Source organism: Seriola dumerili, unplaced genomic scaffold (genome assembly GCF_002260705.1).
Source record: "Seriola dumerili isolate Sdu_G_001 unplaced genomic scaffold, Sdu_1.0 BDQW01000258.1, whole genome shotgun sequence".
NCBI lineage: Eukaryota > Metazoa > Chordata > Actinopteri > Carangiformes > Carangidae > Seriola > Seriola dumerili.
Genome location: NW_019174513.1, coordinates 482,714 through 499,312, shown reverse-complemented (window position 1 = coordinate 499,312; position 16,599 = coordinate 482,714). Strand labels below are relative to the sequence as shown.

Sequence of the window (16,599 nt, the reverse complement as noted above, 5' to 3'; positions counted from 1 at the left end):
TGCAAGTGTGTGTGTGTGTGTGTGTGTGTGTGTGTGTGTGTGTGTGTGCAGTGCATGCCACTAGTTTTTTTTTTCTTTAATCGTGGTCGTATTGATCGAACCTTCTGTTAAAGGGATGCTCGTTAACACACAATTAGCATTCAGATAGAAAATACATCATAAGGATAAAAAGTCATGGTCATTAATTCCTGATGAAGGGAGAGAGAGATTGGGAAAGGGGGGAAAGGAAAGACAGAGAGAAAGAGAGAAAGAGAGAAAGAGAGAGAGATACAGAGAATAAAAGGCCTTTTTCAGTAATTGGAGTGGATTCCATTTAGGAGCTCTGAGTTCATATAATTATTCCTCGTTATTTCTCCTCCTCTCTCCTTCCCCCTCTTCATCTTCTCTACCTCCATTTCTCACCCTCTTGACATCCTTCCTCCCCCTCACACCTTTTAGAGTCTCCATTTTATCTCCATTTTTCTTCTCCTTCCCATCGTCAATGAAAGCGCCCCAAAGTCCCTAACATGTCTCATCATTCATACTGGCCCTCCATCTTAATCCCATTATTTCTCCTCATAGTCCCATCCTCATCCGTCCCTCATGGCGCGTTAGTTTCAGAGGATCACCTCACATTTTTCTCCTCCTCCTCCCTCATTCCTCTTCTTTAGTCCGAAGTGAGAGGACTAACACAATCCCACCACCCCTCTCTCTCTCTCCCTGTTTTGTCCCCAGATTTGTCCTCTCCTGGTCCTCAGAGCTGTCTTCAGCAGCTTGAGGTGCAGGTGTTAGGGCTGGGACTAGCCTCCAGGCTCCCCTCTGGGCTCAGTGGTGGGGGTGAGAGAGGGGACTCCAAGGCCAAAGTAGGGACCTGGGCTGGGGGTGGTGCTGGAGCTGTGACCTGGACTGGAGAAACTGAAGCTGGGGCAGGGGTTAAAGAAGCTGCTGGGGACAGTGGGACCACAGCACCTCCTCCACCTCCTCCTCTTCCATCCCTTGCATCCCTCTCTCGCAGCAGGTGGACCAGGGCAGCGTGCTGGGCACTGAGGGTGGCTGAGAGGTGGGCAGGGAGGGCGTTGAAGCCGGCAGTGAGTTGCTCCACCCGCTGTTCCAGAGACAGCATCTGGCGCTCCAGGTCTTCGCTGCGGTCGTTGAGCTCCGACATCAGCTCATACATGACGCTCTGCATCTATGGGAGGAGAGGAGAGGAGAGGAGAGGAGAGTGGGAGATGACTCAGTGCACACAGAGTACTTTGAAGAGGGGAGACAGATTGCAAATATGTAAACAGGAGTATTGTGAGAGTTGCTTTATTAAAGCTTATTTAAAGAAAATTTCTTTTGGATTGAATGAGAGGAGACAGTAAAAGGGGTTAGAGAGTGATGTCAAAGTGGAGAGAGGGCAAGCACGAGGCTAGGGGGGGAGCGAGTAAGATACTGAGCAAGAGAAAAAAATGTCCAAGTAGAAGCTGGAATGAAGAAGAGGCTGGAGGGAAGTCTTTATGTGGGTGTTATAATATTGTGAAGAAAGAGAGAATAAGAGACAGGAGAGGGAGAATGAAAGGAAGGCGGCAGAGTGTCCCTGCCTTGCACATCCTGGTCTCCGTAACCATGGTAAACGCACAAGTGGCCAATTGAGATGGAGTTATTGAGATGGTATAATTGCAATATATTTTGTGTTAAAGCTATTGCTCCTTGGAAAGACACAAACAGACACACCTCACTCGATCTTTTTCTCAAGTCTCTATCTCATTCCCACTTCTCTTTCACAATCACATACACACACTCTCACACATGTACACACATACACACGTGTGTGCTCACATTCTCACTTAGACACCCACATAGTAACAGAAAAACATGAGCACCCCCCTCCTCCCTCTCATTTCCTCCTCACTCTCTCTCACTCAGTCATCCCTTTTTCAAGACTTGTTCCGGTTGCTAGGCGACGCAATGCCACAGAAACGGGCAGGTCAGCATGGAAACAGAGGAATGTTGTGGTACATTTCGAGGGGCAAATGTTTTAAGTGTGTGTCCTACATAAATGAAAAGCACAGATGAGCGTGTCACCTGTGTGTGTGTGTGTGTGTGTGTGTGTGTGTGTGTGTGTGTATTTGTGTCTCACCTTTGAGAGGTCCACTAGTGTGTTGGCCTGATCACTGAGTTTCCTCTGCTCCATTTTCACACTGCGTAATCTGCAAACACACAAGTACACACATAAAATACACAAACACATACAAAGTTGATGAATACACAGTGGTTGGTCCAGAGAGCTAATCCCTCCAGGTCCAGACAACAACACCGTGGAGCGGTCACCTTGCCTACTTCAGCTTCATTTCTACCCGCAGTGTGCCATCGGACATGAATGGACAAACACAGACAGCATACAGTGTGCTCTGAAACACCGTCATTTTGTAAATGCAGTTGAAAATATAAACAAGTTTAATATAGACTGAGATCTTAGGATCTAGAGTAAATGAATATGGTAGCTAATATTAAGAAACCTTCAGGGGAATAAGGCCTACAGGGAAATAAACTAAGGGCAATGAAATTAGATTAAAAAAAATAGAGCAGTTAGATACAATAAAATAAATCTGTGTTCAGTCCAATTAAAGATTGGACCTTGATGACTCTCAAAACACAATACAATAATTAATGAACTAAAGGCGTAATCTGTGTTTTCATAAAACAAATCCTTTGGCTTCCTCCATTATAATGAGATGCAGGCTGATTTTATGAAGCTGCACCTCCAGAGGAACTTGCAGGTTTTTGAACTAGAAAATGTACTCATATCCCCATAAAATCAACCTGTGACTGTGTTCACAGAATCCGCCTCACATCCACAGTCTACATGCTTCAGGATTAGTTTGTCTATGTTACAATTTAAAGAGCCTAAGGTCTCTTGACTCTGGCTTTTGAAGACACTTGTTGTTCTCAAGCCTAGACTGAACTGTTCAAGATCAAAGGAGCAAGCAACATTAAAGGGCCACTTAATTGCGATGCTAGACAGAGGACACTCAAAAATCTCTTAGCAAAGCAAGACTTTAACAAGGCATCCCCACACGTGGCCGTTAAACATAACTAAACAATGCTATGGGAGAAATTAATTGCAATGTGTGATTAAGTTCTGCTGTATGTATTTCTACCATCAACAACGCTCTTTAATACAGATGATATAATGATCAAATTGTCTCTAATAGTACACAATGCACTGATTATCCAGTCCCACAACTGTATTTGCCTGGAGTGAACCTGCCCTTTAGTAAATGATGATTCATTTTGTGTGTGTGTGTGTATGCGTGCGTGTATGTGTGTGTGTGTGTGTGTGTGTGTGCGTGTGTGTGTGTGTGTGTGTGTGTAGGGATTCATGCACTTTATCTGATTATCAACGTTGATTCAACCTGTGGGTGGATAGAAAGTACAGCTGATTTCAAAGGCTTCATCAGCTCAGCAGCACTGTTGTGTGCAAGTGCTCCGTGCATGTGTATGTGTATGTATGTACGTGTGCGTGTGTGTGTGTGGGTGCATGCGAGGTGTGGTCTCACTGATGTATAGCCTGGAGGAACTTCCGCTGGTGTTTGCGGACTCTGGAGTGGTCGATCTTCTTCATCAGCTTGGTGTGTTTGTAGATGAGCCAGGTCTCCCTCAGCACGTTAGCCGCCGCATTCTTTATCTGCTCCCAGACAATAAACACAAAAACACATACACACATATTGTTAGCAACAGGTAGCCCTTGGCAACTGAAGCAGGCAACAGGTTTGCCCATCCCTGTTCTCTTTCACTTCTTCCCTCCATCCTCCATTGTCTCCCTGCACAAAAAAAAAAAAAAAAAAACACTAAACCATCATTCTCTTCTTTAAGGCCGCCCTCATTCTGTGTCTCTCTCTACACACACCAGCTTGCTTGCCAATGCTTTTCATGCGTGCATAAACAGCTCTCTCCTTAGGGAGATTTGGCAATGAGAACCAACAGGAGTCTCTCCCTCACAGACACTTCTCCTTTCTCTTGGTCTGTTAATATTGCCACATTATATCTGAGAGTAACTCAAACGGGCCACCATTATCTTGGCTAGGGGAAAGTAATTCAGCACAGTACCACAGCAGTTCATTAAGACCAGTGCTCTTCCATTTAATTATGACAACAACAGAGAGAAACAACAGTGGCATGAGTCGCTGCTCTTAAACTAGCTGTCACAGACAATCCTCAACTCTGCAGAAGAGACACATTAGACAAAAAGCCTATGTAATGATGTTCACTTATGGAAAGCCTGATAGCCATCAGAGTCAGCAGTAGGATGGTAATTCTCCCTTTTAGTGGTCAGACATTGGCATCAGATGCTTTCAGTTTGTACCACCTAAATATGAGATTGCTGTGATTGAATGAAAAACAGATTCAAAATGTCAGTGTAGGCTTCAGGTCAATGATCAGGATTCTTTTACATTCATTTATATCCATATCTGCTCCAGTATGTTTCATGTACTGTATATCTCCATAGGTTGCTATGTAATTACAACACAGGGGTCTGACACCCAGCGCAGAAAGCGCGGGTGGATACCATAGAAAGGGAGAAGGGAGAGAGAATCTCTAAGGACATAAATTGAATGAGAGACTTCAAAGAGATGCTGAGCACTGAACAAAGAACAATTATACCCCCGTCTGAGGAGCACAAAAGACCCCAGCAGCTTGGCTAATCAGCACCCATCCACCGCAGTCAAGGACTGCTCACACACATACACGCCTACACATACACACATGCAGACATACACACACTATTGGCTACAGATGAAGAGTAGGAGGCCCTGGGTCTTGCAGATGTGTTTTCAATGACACAGAGGAAGTCAAACCAAAAAGTGATAATCTAACATAATGTAGGTAATATATAAGGCCCCTCCAGGAGCTTGAGTCATACAGCTAACTTGCTATAATACCAATCAATCTTAATGACAGTTCAGCATCACAAATTCTATTAATTCTTAACCTTTATACAGTGTGTTTGCTGATAAGACATAGTATGTAAATCTCATGTGAATAAACTAAAAGAAAAATATTCATGTTTCATTCAAAAGCCATGACAAATGGGATTTGGAAGTAAGTCTAGGGTTGCAGTATGAGGTAAACTCTACTATCCCATGTTCCTCTGAGGCTCATACCCCAGTGTGTATCAATAGGATTACAGAACTCCCATCCATGTAGCAAAGACAGGCACTGACAGAGCTGCAAAGACCCTACAGAGGCATCACAACCATGACATGTTGGCAGTGGGCCTACAGGCACGAATGTCAACATCACTGTTAATATCTTGATGGCAGTGTTGCATTTTTTTTTAGATAAACGTTATAACATGAAATTCAAATTTCATAAATTGCATAAATTGTTGGAAAGGATACTTGGAACCAGTGACAGTGAGTAAAGAGTTAATTTGTCTGGATTATGTTTGAACAAAACACAGTTCCTCTAGTTTTAATCACAGGCCAGGTTACTGAAGAGCACATTTAATACCCCTCATATCTACAGGCCCATTGGTAAATTGATATGTCAAATCCTATTTATCCGCTGATTAATCACTGCAGGGTGAGTGAAACATGATGGATGATGGCATGTTGTGTCTGTCGGGCCGGCTCACTCGTGTAAGTTTTCACACAAACTTCTAACATCTGTCCAGCTGTGCACAGTGAGCCTGTTACACCTCTTCAGGCCATTTAATTAGACGACGCTAAAGCTTCGCCCTTCATTTAAATCTTCGAAACTGTTTCACATGTAAATAACAGGGAGCGATAATGCCGGACTGTTTGTATTTTACAGTTAATTCCCCTGCACCACACTCTTGATTTTACTTCCACTCTCCACCTGGGAGTTGATGTAGAAACTAGAGGCAAAGACGGCAAACTCCATTAACAGAAATAAAAGACCCAACATGGACTGCTAAGAATACTCCACGAGAAGCCAAACGACAGCAGCAGCAACCGTTCCTGGACCATATGGCATGTACTTGGGCAACCATGTTGGTGCCATATGGCTGGTTTGGGTCAAAGAGCTGCTCTGGCTGCTCCCCCTACATGCACACCTTATGCCAGGTACATGTGAAATCTGTTAAGACAAGGGGTTTCCACATCTCATCATGTTGGGCAGTTGATGACATATTGTGGAGAACAAATCAATCAGTAGAAACAGAAATATTTTTATATATTATATAACAGGTCATTACAGACATTACAGATACTAGTACTAATTATAACAGTACCATAATAAACTTTTTTTTTTCAAATAAGCATGAACTCAGATATATAAATGTTGATATCATAGTGTAAAAAATAAGAATGAATGCTGAAACATCATTTTATGTTTGGACTGAAAAAAATGATAAAAAAAAAAAAAACCCCAAAAAACCTGGATTGTTTTTGCTTCATTTTTCATAGGGATGGAAATGTTTTTCTAACATCAGAGAAAAAGCAGAGGCGCCTGACCCTCCCAACCCAGTAGGGCCTTAACGACCTGTGTATGCAATTAGTAATTATGCACTGTGGTGCTAGAGATACAATGGTGTTTTCCAGAAGAGCAGAGAACATAAACAAACAGGCCAATTACCTTGGCAACAACCTCTCACCTCACCCATGTGCCACGGCGTCACGCGGCCTTACCTGCTCTGACCTTCCACTCACAGGCGTGGTGACAAAGGGAAGAGACAAGTCTCTCACACACAAACATGCACGCACGCACGCACACACGCGCACACACACACACACACACACACACACACACACACACACAGGCAGACAGACAAACATGGCCACATATCCATGAATGCACACAAACAAAAGAACAAAAATCACCGTACTAACGTCTGAAGCAAAAACTGAGGGTTTCACTCAAGGATCAAACACATTAAAGAGGATTCACACAAAATTTCTTAGAATTTAAATAATAATCGGCTTCCACTGGTGGTTTTATACATATTTTGTCTCCTGAATGAGGTTATTTGCTACACAACACCCACAGCACACCATGGAAAATCTTCATGAATTCAGACACTGCTCCGTTAAAGGGAAGAGTACACTCAGGTTCAATTGGTAACAAGTGAAAAGCATCAGAGACGTGTAAATGCATCCATTGTGTGTCAAATAAATTTTTGTCACTGTCACAATACGTCTACACTAATAAGGATCCATCTGGTTTGCGTGTGAATTAAAAGGCTGTCAGAAGAGGAGTTATTTTTACTGCGTGGGGTGAAAGCTAGCTAAGGAGAAATCTTCGGGGGTTAGATTGCTCCCATTTGGCTGGTGGTGTAAACATTGGAAGGCATTGCAGCACCTCCTCCTTGGCCAGAGCCCAGAGTGCACTCTGAATAATCAGAGAGGGCGAAGCTCTGAATATGCCACAGGGACTTCTGAAAGTGCTCGGAATTAACCAATGGTCGAACGTGGAGGCAGAATACACATTCAGAGTGCAAATTTATAGAAAGACCTAACGTTTTCAACTCTTGCAACACATTTTAAAACGCTTGAAATAAAAGCACTGACCTCAGAAACAGACTCTGCCAGCCGTATTCACACAGTCAATAGGCTTACTGCTTCAATGAGTGGCATTTAATTGACATCATAGTGCCGTCAAAAAGGAAAGAGACACCACTCCACTGCACCGACTTAGCGCCTACAGTAAGTGTGTCCTGCTTTTTCAGTGTCGAGAGCGCTCTGTGAATGTGCTGCCCAATATTCTGGCCAGATGGACTTCCAGCAGAGCTCTGAATTAACCAGTACTTCTGCATGGAGAAACAGTAAACTGCAACCGGGGTGCCAGCCTTTTAAACACACCTTTAAACACTCTGCATCAGGACAACAAGCCCTGGCATCAAACATGAGCAATTAAACCTCACACACATGGTCGACTTATAGGGGCTATGTTAACTGTTATTTAATTAACATCCGTGTTAATCCTATCAAAGGGAGAGGAACACTGCACTTCAGTGAACTCTGCATGAAAATTAACCCTGTGCATTGAACTTCGAAACGATGTCTTTAAAGCACATCATCCTCCCCTGATAAGGTTATTCGGTCTGCGCCACACAAGATTTCAGGATTTCAACTTCAGTCTTGTCGGATGTGTCTGAAAATGTGAGCCAAGGATGAAAGTGGAGAAGACTAAAATGATATAAAGTGAATATATTTTGAAGTATGTTGAAGTATGTGTCAGACAGTGTCAAAAGTACCACACACATTTGGACTACAAATGATCTGTGTGGTACACGGATGTCTGAGGAAAAGTTTATTTTGCTGTGTGCTTTAGAAGTTAGTTTGCTTGCAGATTTATCAGTCTGGCTCTGCACTCTTTAGGCGCTGGTGGGCAACAACACCCACCTCCTCTTTTCTTTCTTTTTTTTTTTTTTTTTTTTTTACACACCACATGTGTAGAGATAAGATAAGATACTAGAAAGACAGTCCACTGGCTAACAGCTTCACTGATTGGCATTTAAATGACATTCTTCTTCAAAGGGAAGGAAACACCATTTCACTGAAGTAGAAAATCAGTGTGTGTGTGTGCTTTTCTGTCTATTCATGTGCAGGTGTGTGTGTGTGTGCACATATGATGATGGCAGGATATAGAGTCTATCGTTGCATTATTCATTCTAAAGCCTTAAGTGATTGTATTCTCTTGTTATGAAGATATGGCAGAGAATGGTCCAAGCCATGTAAATCAATGTACATACAACAGCGTCAAGTATTGGTCTCTCAGTAATAGAGGGCAGGAGATAATCACCACTGCATAAACCCAAGACCCTTTGAAGCGAATGTCACCAAGCAGCACGCTGTTGAATGAAAGTGCTGAATGGCACTTCCTTTACTTGATGACTGTCTTTGATAAGATTGTGATTTTATGGATTGGGGAATAAATTCACTGAAAGATTTATGGCATCCGTTTTTTTCTCTATTCAAGGGCTGATAACATGTCAAGAGCATCAGTTTCATATATATATATAAATATATATTATAATAAATGGAATTGCATTGCAATGACTTTAAGTTACAAAAAATATAATTTTCCCTTTACAAATTAAATACTTAAAGAACATGATGTGAATTTCTAGAATTCCGGTGATTCCCAAGGGGTCAGTGGAAAGGTTGTGAGCTAGCTCAGCTAATTTGAAAAAAAAACTGATTGGATTTAAAATATATACATGTCAATATGTGTATTTAACAGCAAAATAAAATTAGTTTAGGCTGGTCTTTAGTTTACTTTACAGTCACAATACACAATAACCATCTATGATAACACAACTGCACAGCACAGATTGGGTTTTTTGCCCACTTAGGCTACTTTATCTTTAATTGGGTGGGTAAAACTTGATTTGGGTGAGGGTGATATCCATCCATCCATCCATCCATCCATCCATCCATCCATCCATCCATCCATCCATCCATCAGGTTGATTTCCACCTACAAAAGGTTTGGCTATATTCAAGAGGTTTTCAAATTGCGGTCGACTACTTTAAAAGTCTTAGCACCTGATTCTTGAGATTTGTGTAAAGATCGGAGTCATAACTGAGTCAAATCTGGAAACACAGATGTGATGGACATATTTTTTAGAATCAGTGTGACTACGTTTTGTAATGCTAACATGCTGATGTGAAGATGGTATATGGCGACAACCAAAGTCATTAGGATTCATGCTCTGCTGACCACAAATATCTTTACAAAAATATCATGGCTAGCTATCCAGTAGTTGCTGAGATATTTCAGTCTGGACCAAATTAGTCGACAGACAGCCTGACAGGCAGACACTGCCCTCCCTAGACCCATGTTGCAAAAAAATAAAAAAAATAAAAAATATAAAGAGACAATGGCTGAATATGACAATTCCAAGATCATTATGTCTTACATTAAAAAATAATTGTAACAACTTTTGTATAATTGATAGTGTTAAATAATATCAAGTTTAAAATCCTTTAAATTGTTAGTACGTCAGACAAAAACACTGGGATTCCAGACACAGACACACACACACACACACACACACACACACACACACACACACACACACACACACACACACACACACACACACACACACGGTTAGAGGTGTTAAATGTCTTGTGAAAACACCCTCTGGCTGACCTGGCCAGAGTTTGCAGGAAGATGAGGTGAGAGCCTGGCTCCAATAGAGACAGAGTGATCTGGCTCCTTTGTCGATATTTTATCCATGCTGAAATTATTGATCACCCAACCCCGTTCAGTCACCCAGATATCCTGCTGCCATAATGTACCCTACATATTTGATATGGGAGCTATTTTTAAAACTTGGGTCTTTCAACTGTATGAAAAATTGAAAAGAACTGGAGGAGGGAGGGAGTGAGAGATGGAGGGAAGGAGGAGGGGAGGTGGCAAGGAAAAGGAGGAGGGGAAAAAGAGGAAGGAGAGGAGAGAAGATGACGGATAGAAAGAGAGAAAGAGAGGGAAAGGGATTTACTGTAAGAGAGACAAATGTCAGAGGAGAGGGGAGGTGGGAGAGAGGAGGGATGGCCAAGTTCGAAGAAAAAGATTGGAGACAGAAAGAAAGAGAGAGACTGTAAATGAGGGAGCAGAACAGGGAGAGCGAGAAAGAAATGACCTTTTATTGCCTTCACTCACTCAAATAACATGGCACTCTGTCACAACAAAACACGGTGACACTGTGATGTACTAGTTGGGGAGGGTGAAGGAGGGGCAGTAAAAGGACAAGCCATTTAACCGGGCTCTCAACCACCTTTTCTCCAAAACCAGAAGAAATCCTAACCTGTAGTGCAAAATCCCCCGAAAGAACGCTCATACATTAATGCTGGACTTTTAAAAATTACAGCTCTGTATGAGGCCCCAATTAGAATGTGCAATTTCTTTTACAAATTATAGTTTTGCTTTATTTCTGCAACAGTACGACATTCTCATTCACACCACCGACACCACACAAGCCTTTACACACCCGCTTGGTGAGTTGCGTGTCCATCATGAAGTTGTGTACGTGTTTCTCGGCCTTGGTCAGCTCCAGCTTCCTCGCTACCACGGCAACCACCAGAGCTGTACAGCCCGCACCCTGAGAGAAGGAGGGAGGGAGAGAGGGAGGGAGGAGGATGAGAGAAGAGAGCACTGAGTCAGTCAGTACAGAGGAGGAATTGGTAAATCGGTGGCTTTTGGCCGCGGAATTAGCCCAGATGATTGAAGGGAGCGAGGACAAATATGAGGAAGGGAGCCGCGCGACAGAAGGAGAAGTGAAAGGGAGAGAGGAGAGGATTAGGAGGGATAGCTCCGTTCCAGAACCACATTTCCTCATGTTAAGAGACAAGCCAAGTCTATTTTCACTTCCAATCCATCTGGTGTGAGATCCCTTCTATATTGCCTCTATATGTAGCTGAAAATATGCCCCTTATAGATACAAAAACACATGAAAGATTGACACTCCCTCATTTCATTTAATTACATACTGTCAATCTGAATTACATGGTGTCAGTCTTCCTCCTGTCACCGGAGGTTTGAGGTCTGCAGTTAGTGTAAAAGTGTAAAACACAGATCGGTTCGTCCACATTCCAGCTTGACCCACATGAGACATATGGCAAATTCATTTGGGAGAGAGTGACAGTAGTCTCTCAACCAGAAAGACATGCTTGAGAGGAGAAGAGGAGCAGGAACACGGGGAGGAAGGCAGACTTAATTAACTTTCAGATTAGACACTGTTTTCAATGGGGCTGTTGAGTGCTCACAGGTTCCTCTGAAGGGGCAGGCACCGAGAGAAAAAAAAGGGAGAGGGGAAGAAAAGATAAAGAGAGTGAAGAGCTATGAGTAAATATAAATGGGGAATGAAGGAAACATGGAAGGAGGGATGAGTGCAGGAGGCGAGGGCGTGTGCATGGAATAGGAGGAGAGAAAGATGGAGAAGAAGGCAATGTTAATGAGGTCACATATCTGATAAGTAATGAATTAAGATTAAGAGTGTTTAATGAAAATGTATGAGTGCGCTTCCTCTCTGCTTGTGAGTTTGTGCAACTCACAGTGGGAGAGAGAGGGAGAGATATAAGGGGAGGAACATAGTTAGAGAGCGTGAGCGAGAGCGAAGGAGCATGCAACATTTTCAAGCATGTAGGAAATAGCCAAGACTTCATCGTGCACACTCTTGAATGATAAGACAGGTTTGCCAAAAATAACTTTGGCTGGGTTCAGTAAAATGTAACGCACAAACAGGCATTAGTGCCCACGTCTATACACTCATCCACTCTATTTGTGTTTATTCAAAAACTATGAATAAAATATGATGAGAGCCGATGGAAAACCCTTCGAACATTCATACATGTCTGTACTTTAGGGAAAAGAGACCTCTATGAACTGCTACGGAACAGTATGTACATGTGCAGTTCCTTGTGCATGTACCCAGCTGTGTGTGTGTGTGTGTTTTGTTTGCCGGTGTGTTCAAAATTGTCCTCCTCGGTCAGAAACAGTGGGGCGCTGATAGGTTTGTCAAGGTAGGCTTGTGTATATGTACATGCATGTACTAGGGAGTGTGTGCATGTGTGTGTGTGTGTGTGTGTGTATATGATAGTTTGTTTGCGTATACGCCCGCCTTCATCTGATTCCAGCAGGGTTTCCACAAAGTGACACGGCTGATGATGGCTGTGCTGCTGTGATTTGTTTCATACGCCTGGGTGTTTCCCTCGCTCCCTCCACTTCAGCGCAGCCATCTACCTAGCTGTCGGAAAAAGGGGGGTTCACCTATATCTGTGCTTCTGTGTAATATCCACACACTCCAGGTAAAAACTGCATCTTTTAGTTTCATGCAAAAGAACAGGGGAAAACGGTTTACCAACAGTAGGAAGATGTAGAGGAAAAGAGGGGAAGACGTTACAGCATAAAAAAAGATTCCTTTGCTCAATTAGTGTGCACAAAACAAGCACTTACAGGCAGAAAGAGCACAAAAAGGTCTGAAATTGTAGCTACTCTGCATCTCTTTAACCTGACGACTGATCCAGAATCACAAGAAGCTGTAGGAAATGGAACAAAAACACAAACACACATTCATACGGTAACGCTTTACTTTAAACCCCCCATTTAGCATTTCTAAACAGAACGGAACATAAATAACAGTAGCTGTACACAGACAGGAGGACAATTGAAGTATTTGCCAACAACTGTAACTTCTCCTATGAACACACATTTTGCATCATTATAGCAGCAATGTTTTACCATATTGTCATCTGTCATCTGTTTATATAGCAGCCTCCACTTATGGGTGTCCACAGGGGAGTTTTAGCTGTTGACAACTACATTAATCAACACTTATATGTACAACCACATGTATTCTTATAAACCACTGATTGAGAGTTTATATGCTTCTTATAGATGCTAAATAGTTAAAATATAGTGTTACCATTCATAACAAAATGCATGAATGAAAATACAAGTGCAAATGATACACATGCACACACACATGAATTGAAATATGTGATTTGCTTTATATTAGACAACATACAGGCTGCCTGTATTTAAACATAGTAGTCTACCCTACCACAATCCACCTACCCACACAGACACATGAAAGCATGCACATATACACACTAACACCTGGCACACCCCCAGGTAGCCTCAGGGCAGTGGTATAATCCAACACTGTTGGCCTTCATGTGTTGTCATAGTAACAACGGGGGGAGAATTTCTCCTATAGAAACTCATTACAGTAATTCTCAACAAAGACAAAAAATAATATCCTGTTCTGTCACCTGTCACCCCTGCACCAATCTGTCCTTTTTTTAAAAAAAAAAAAATCTTCTTTTCACTTTCACCTCCACGCTGTTTTCCCACGACCTGCCGCGCCCGCTCTCCCTCACGAACGGCATACGTCACCTTTCTCTTTCTACCTGCAGCCTCGCTCCTTCTCTGATGATCAACGAAAATAAACCACTCTGAACACTCTGAAGAGTGTAGCGAGAGTGTGTTTGTGTGTAGTGACAGGGGAGGAGAGTGTGTGTGGGAGTCATACTAAGAGTGTATGTCAAGCTCTGTGTCAGCGTTGTGTGGAGGATGCAGTCTGCAGCAGTGGGCTTGGGACGACTGTGTATCCACCCCCTGTTTTGTGTCTTTGTGTGTGTTAACATTTCAATGAGAGTTGCACTCTAAACACTAAAACACTGATTGGATGATTCACCGGGCAAATTGGGGGTTTATGTGTGTCTTTGTGAAAGTGCATGTTTATTCACACTAATACAGTTAAGAAAGTAGGTGAGCTGGCAAATGCAGAGAGGCTGGACAGAGAGAAGATGAAATAACACACATGTATGTTTTGGGAGTTTTGGGGAAGTTTTAAGTTTAAGTTTAAACTAGTGAGAAATATAATTTTCAAAACACCACAGATATAAACATCAGAGGAACTAAAGGAAAAGGTGAATGAGTGAGTTCTGATGTTGTTGTCCCTCTCTTGGGTTTTCTTGAACCATCATCCAGCTGTCATGAAATAGCATCTCACTGGCTTCAATATTCAGCCAAGGTCGGTGCTGCTTGACCTCAGGGGCGCTTTAGAAAACATACTCAACTCAAGTGGAAAAACTAGCAAACATGCAAGCGTATAAATGTAATACAGAAGACTATTAATAATAAAATTTAGAAATTTTACCAGCTTATTATCTTATTTTCTTGACGATACTAACACAATTCAGGATTTTAAAATCACTCAACCATTGGTCACATTATCACATCTTAACATGCATCTGGACTCATCTGAACACTGTTTAGAGTGGGAAGTGCTGTGCCGCTCTTCCTTTGTATGAACCCACTACCTTTATTTTATAATCCATTCAACAAAGCTCAACTATGCTACTGGAATTCTTTTCTGGCTCCCTTAGTTTTTTAAAACATAAAACGAACAAAAAATGGCATTCTTGCCATAATTCATTTAATGAAAAATTTGAAATTTCATATCCAGGTTCCCTCCTCTTTGTGAATGAATGCCATTTGGACACATTGAGAATGTGGTGCTTTTGTGTGCATTGCATACATCTGTAATTCAGAAAAGTAATGTTATTATATAATTTGTTAAAAAAAACTGTAACATCCCAATCTCAGGTGAGCACCCACTCTGCAGTGCTTCGTGTTTCAGCTTTTTAGCTGCACACTTGTCCTCTATTACTCACCGTACTCTCCCCTTTGGCAACATAAAACATGTGGCACACTGTGTCCTAGGAGGTAAGCATTCCCAGGTAGCATGTTATTTTTGAGTCTTGTTTTTTCTTTTGTGACCTTCAACAAAAGCCAGCATACTTATTAGCACATTTAATTTAGGATTACTTGACATTTAGCTGTAGAGCTATTAAAAAGTCTAATTTTCTTGCATTTGAAGAAACTAATTGCCCCCAATCATTCAGAAGGGTATTAAAGTGATAGCATGGGAAAGAAGCGGAGAGTCTACACTCATATCACTTAATGAGTTGACCAATTTGTCAAATTTTCAAAGACTTGTGCTTTAAACAAAAAGAAGCTAGAAAGGAGAAAGATGAAGATGAACAACGACAGAATGACAAAGCAGTGAGAAATAGTTTGAGGAGGGAAGAACACCTGTGAAGTGAAGCAAATAGAGGAGCAGTCGCCAGCTTAAACACTGATGCTAACAGATGGAGGGTAGATAGAAAATAGAAATAAACACATGGCCTCAGGGAAGGAGAGACGGACAGAGAGGAAAAGAGAGATAGAGGGATAAATAGAAAGAGAGACAGAAAGAGAGATAGGTGGATAGTGGTACAGAATAAAATGAAAGACGGAGAGGAAAAAGAGAGAAACTAAGAGTGGGAGGACATGGCACACTGAAAGGTGGGACCTTCATTATGCAATGAGGACAGACAAAGGAATAACACGCATAGATAAACACACACACACACACACACACACACACACACACAAACACAAACACACACACACACACACACAGAATCACAAAACCACTAATGTTCTCTTGTTTGCACGCCTACACACCAAAAACACACAGAAGCACAGATGCAGGCTAATTCAGAGAGGATTGCCCAAATTAAACAAATGGCAGAATTTCTCTTGCAAATGACAGCATGCTCTCTAATCTGCTGACCTTTGAACGAGGCGAGGACAACGCCACGGGGAGGGAGAGATAGAAAAAGAGGGCAATAGAGGGAGGAGCTGTACTGACCATGATTCCTGTGAGCAGACAGACTCCTTTGCCACAGTAGGTGTGAGGAACCATGTCTCCATAGCCGATGGACAAGAAAGTGATGGAGATAAGCCACATGGCTCCCAGGAAGTTACTGGTCACATCCTGGGCATCGTGGTACCTAAAAGCAAACATGTTCAGAGGATAAAGTCAGTCAATAGTAAAAGATATAAATAATAACAATAATAAACAAAAAAAACATAACTGGCCGAGCGGTCCTGTCTGCAAATGTGGGCGTCAAACCTCAAACACGTGTCGTGCAATTTTGCCTGACACAGAACATAACACATAACTGCAGCTCTTGCCTCCATCATTTCTGCCCTACGCACAACACTGTTACCATAGCAACCAATCCTGGTGCATATTTGAAACAAAGTTGTTTTCTGAAAAACTAATTCAACAGACAAACGCAAATTTTAGCCCTGGATGTTAGCGATAGATATA

The 16,599-nt window shown here is 42.1% G+C and overlaps 1 protein-coding gene across 1 annotated transcript in view; it reads right to left on the bottom strand.

Moving 5' to 3' along the window:
- Positions 1-745: 745 nt before the first annotated feature.
- Positions 746-16,599, bottom strand: part of LOC111230010 (small conductance calcium-activated potassium channel protein 2-like) — a 41,343-nt gene continuing 25,489 nt past the window's right edge. Inside the window, exons 6-10 of the mRNA XM_022756540.1 lie at positions 16,135-16,276; positions 10,924-11,034; positions 3,522-3,649; positions 2,102-2,171; positions 746-1,168 (exon numbers count right to left, since the gene is read on the bottom strand). Of these exons, the coding sequence (XP_022612261.1) occupies positions 746-1,168; positions 2,102-2,171; positions 3,522-3,649; positions 10,924-11,034; positions 16,135-16,276 (874 nt within the window). The remainder of the gene's footprint in view (positions 1,169-2,101; positions 2,172-3,521; positions 3,650-10,923; positions 11,035-16,134; positions 16,277-16,599) is intronic.